This window comes from Volvox carteri, assembly GCF_000143455.1.
Source record: "Volvox carteri f. nagariensis unplaced genomic scaffold VOLCAscaffold_17, whole genome shotgun sequence".
NCBI classification, from domain to species: Eukaryota; Viridiplantae; Chlorophyta; class Chlorophyceae; order Chlamydomonadales; family Volvocaceae; genus Volvox; species Volvox carteri.
In genome coordinates, this window is record NW_003307560.1 from 1,033,638 (window position 1) to 1,035,855 (window position 2,218).

A 2,218-nucleotide genomic window follows, 5' to 3' on the forward strand; every position below is an offset into this window, starting at 1 on the left:
GGTCAAATGGAATCAATGCAGCACGAAGACTTGCGCAACTGAACTTCCAGTAATGGGCCCATGCAAAATGATCTGGGAGGTACCTGGGCGGATGCTGTCGGGGCCTGGGGTGGCCGGGCGCAGTGCGGTTTGGGGTTTTGCCTAGCACAATGCGATTGGGGGGCATGGCCTGGCATGATGCGGTTCGGGGGGCATGGCCTGGCATGATGCGATTGGGGGGACATGGCCAGGCATGTTGCGGTTCGAGGGACATGGCCTGGCATGATGCGGTTCGGGGGACATGGCCTGGCATGATGTGATTGGGGGGCATGGCCTGGCATGATGCGGTTCGGGGGGCATGGCCTGGCATGATGCGGTTCGGGGGACATGGCCTGGCATGATGCGGGTTTGGGGGACATGGCCTGGCATGATGCGGTTCGGGGGGCATGGCCTGGCATGATGCGATTGGGGGACATGGCCTGGCACAATGCGATTTGGGGGGCATGGCCTGGCATGCTGCGGTTCGGGGGACATGGCCTGGCATGATGCGGTTCGGGGGACATGGCCTGGCATGATGCGGTTCGGGGGGCATGGCCTGGCATGATGCGGTTCGGGGGGCATGGCCTGGCATGATGCGGTTCGGGGGACATGGCCTGGCATCATGCGGGTTTGGGGGACATGGCCTGGCATGATGCGATTGGGGGGCATGGCCTGGCATGATGCGATTTGGGGGGCATCGCCTGGCACAACGCGATTTGGGGTGCATGGCCTGGCATGATGCGGGTTTGGGGGGCATGGCCTGGCATGATGCGGGTTTGGGGGACATGGCCTGGCATGATGTGATTGGGGGGCCTGGCCTGGCATGATGTGATTGGGGGGCATGGCCTGGCATGATGTGATTGGGGGGCATGGCCTGGCATGATGCGGTTCGGGGGGCATGGCCTGGCATGATGCGGTTCGGGGGACATGGCCTGGCATGATGCGGGTTTGGGGGACATGGCCTGGCATGATGCGATTGGGGGGCATGGCCTGGCACAATGCGATTTGGGGGGCATCGCCTGGCACAACGCGATTTGGGGTGCATGGCCTGGCATGATGCGGGTTTGGGGGGCATGGCCTGGCATGATGCGATTGGGAGGCATGGCCTGGCACAATGCGATTTGGGGGGCATCGCCTGGCACAACGCGATTTGGGGTGCATGGCCTAGCATGATGCGGTTCGGGGGGCATGGCCTGGCATGATGCGATTGGGGGGCATGGCCTGGCATGATGCGGGTTTGGGGGACATGGCCTGGCATGATGCGGTTCGGGGGACATGGCCTGGCACAATTTGGTTTGTGCGCTTGCATGGACGGATGCTCTTGTGGGGTTTCGTGGCATAATGCCGTTCGGAGGTTGCATGGACGAATTCGATTTGGGACGTACGTGAGGCGGGTTAGCACGGTATCGTGCACGGTAAGTCTGGGCCGCAAGCATAGGGTTTTAACTGCTGTTCGCGCTTAAATGCAACCGTTAGTCGTTGGAATCCGCATGTTTAACCGTGTCATCTTTACTTGTGCAGGGTCTCCTCTCCGCAGACTTTGTGTTTGAAGCTCTGAAGGACTGCGCGGCCTCAGCTCTAACGAGGCTGCGACGTACGTGAGGCGCCTTAGCACGGTATCGTGCACGGTAAGTCTGGGCCGCAAGCATAGGGTTTTAACTGCTGTTCGCGCTTAAATGCAACCGTTAGTCGTTGGAATCCGCATGTTTAACCGTGTCATCTGTACTTGTGCAGGGTCTCCTCTCCGCAGACTTTGTGTTTGAAGCTTCTGAAGGACTGCGCGGCCTCAGCTTTAACGAGGCTGCGACGTACGTGAGGCGCCTTAGCACGGTATCGTGCACGGTAAGTCTGGGCCGCAAGCATAGGGTTTTAACTGCTGTTCGCGCTTAAATGCAACCGTTAGTCGTTGGAATCCGCATGTTTAACCGTGTCATCTTTACTTGTGCAGGGTCTCCTCTCCGCAGACTTTGTGTTTGAAGCTCTGAAGGACTGCGCGGCCTCAGCTCTAACGAGGCTGCGACGTACGTGAGGCGCCTTAGCACGGTATCGTGCACGGTAAGTCTGGGCCGCAAGCTTAGGGTTTTAACTGCTGTTCGCGCTTAAATGCAACCGTTAGTCGTTGGAATCCGCATGTTTAACCGTGTCATCTGTACTTGTGCAGGGTCTCCTCTCCGCAGACTTTGTGTTTGAAGCTCTGAAG

At 59.2% G+C, this 2,218-nt stretch overlaps 1 protein-coding gene across 1 annotated transcript in view; it reads right to left on the reverse strand.

Annotated features, from left to right (window-relative positions):
• Nucleotides 1–12: 12 nt before the first annotated feature.
• The window catches only part of VOLCADRAFT_104592 (uncharacterized protein), a gene marked incomplete at its 3' end in the record, with an annotated part of 4,674 nt that continues 2,468 nt past the window's right edge, over nucleotides 13–2,218 (reverse strand). Inside the window, exon 4 of the mRNA XM_002950151.1 lies at nucleotides 13–104. Within this exon, the coding sequence (XP_002950197.1) occupies nucleotides 13–104 (92 nt within the window). The remainder of the gene's footprint in view (nucleotides 105–2,218) is intronic.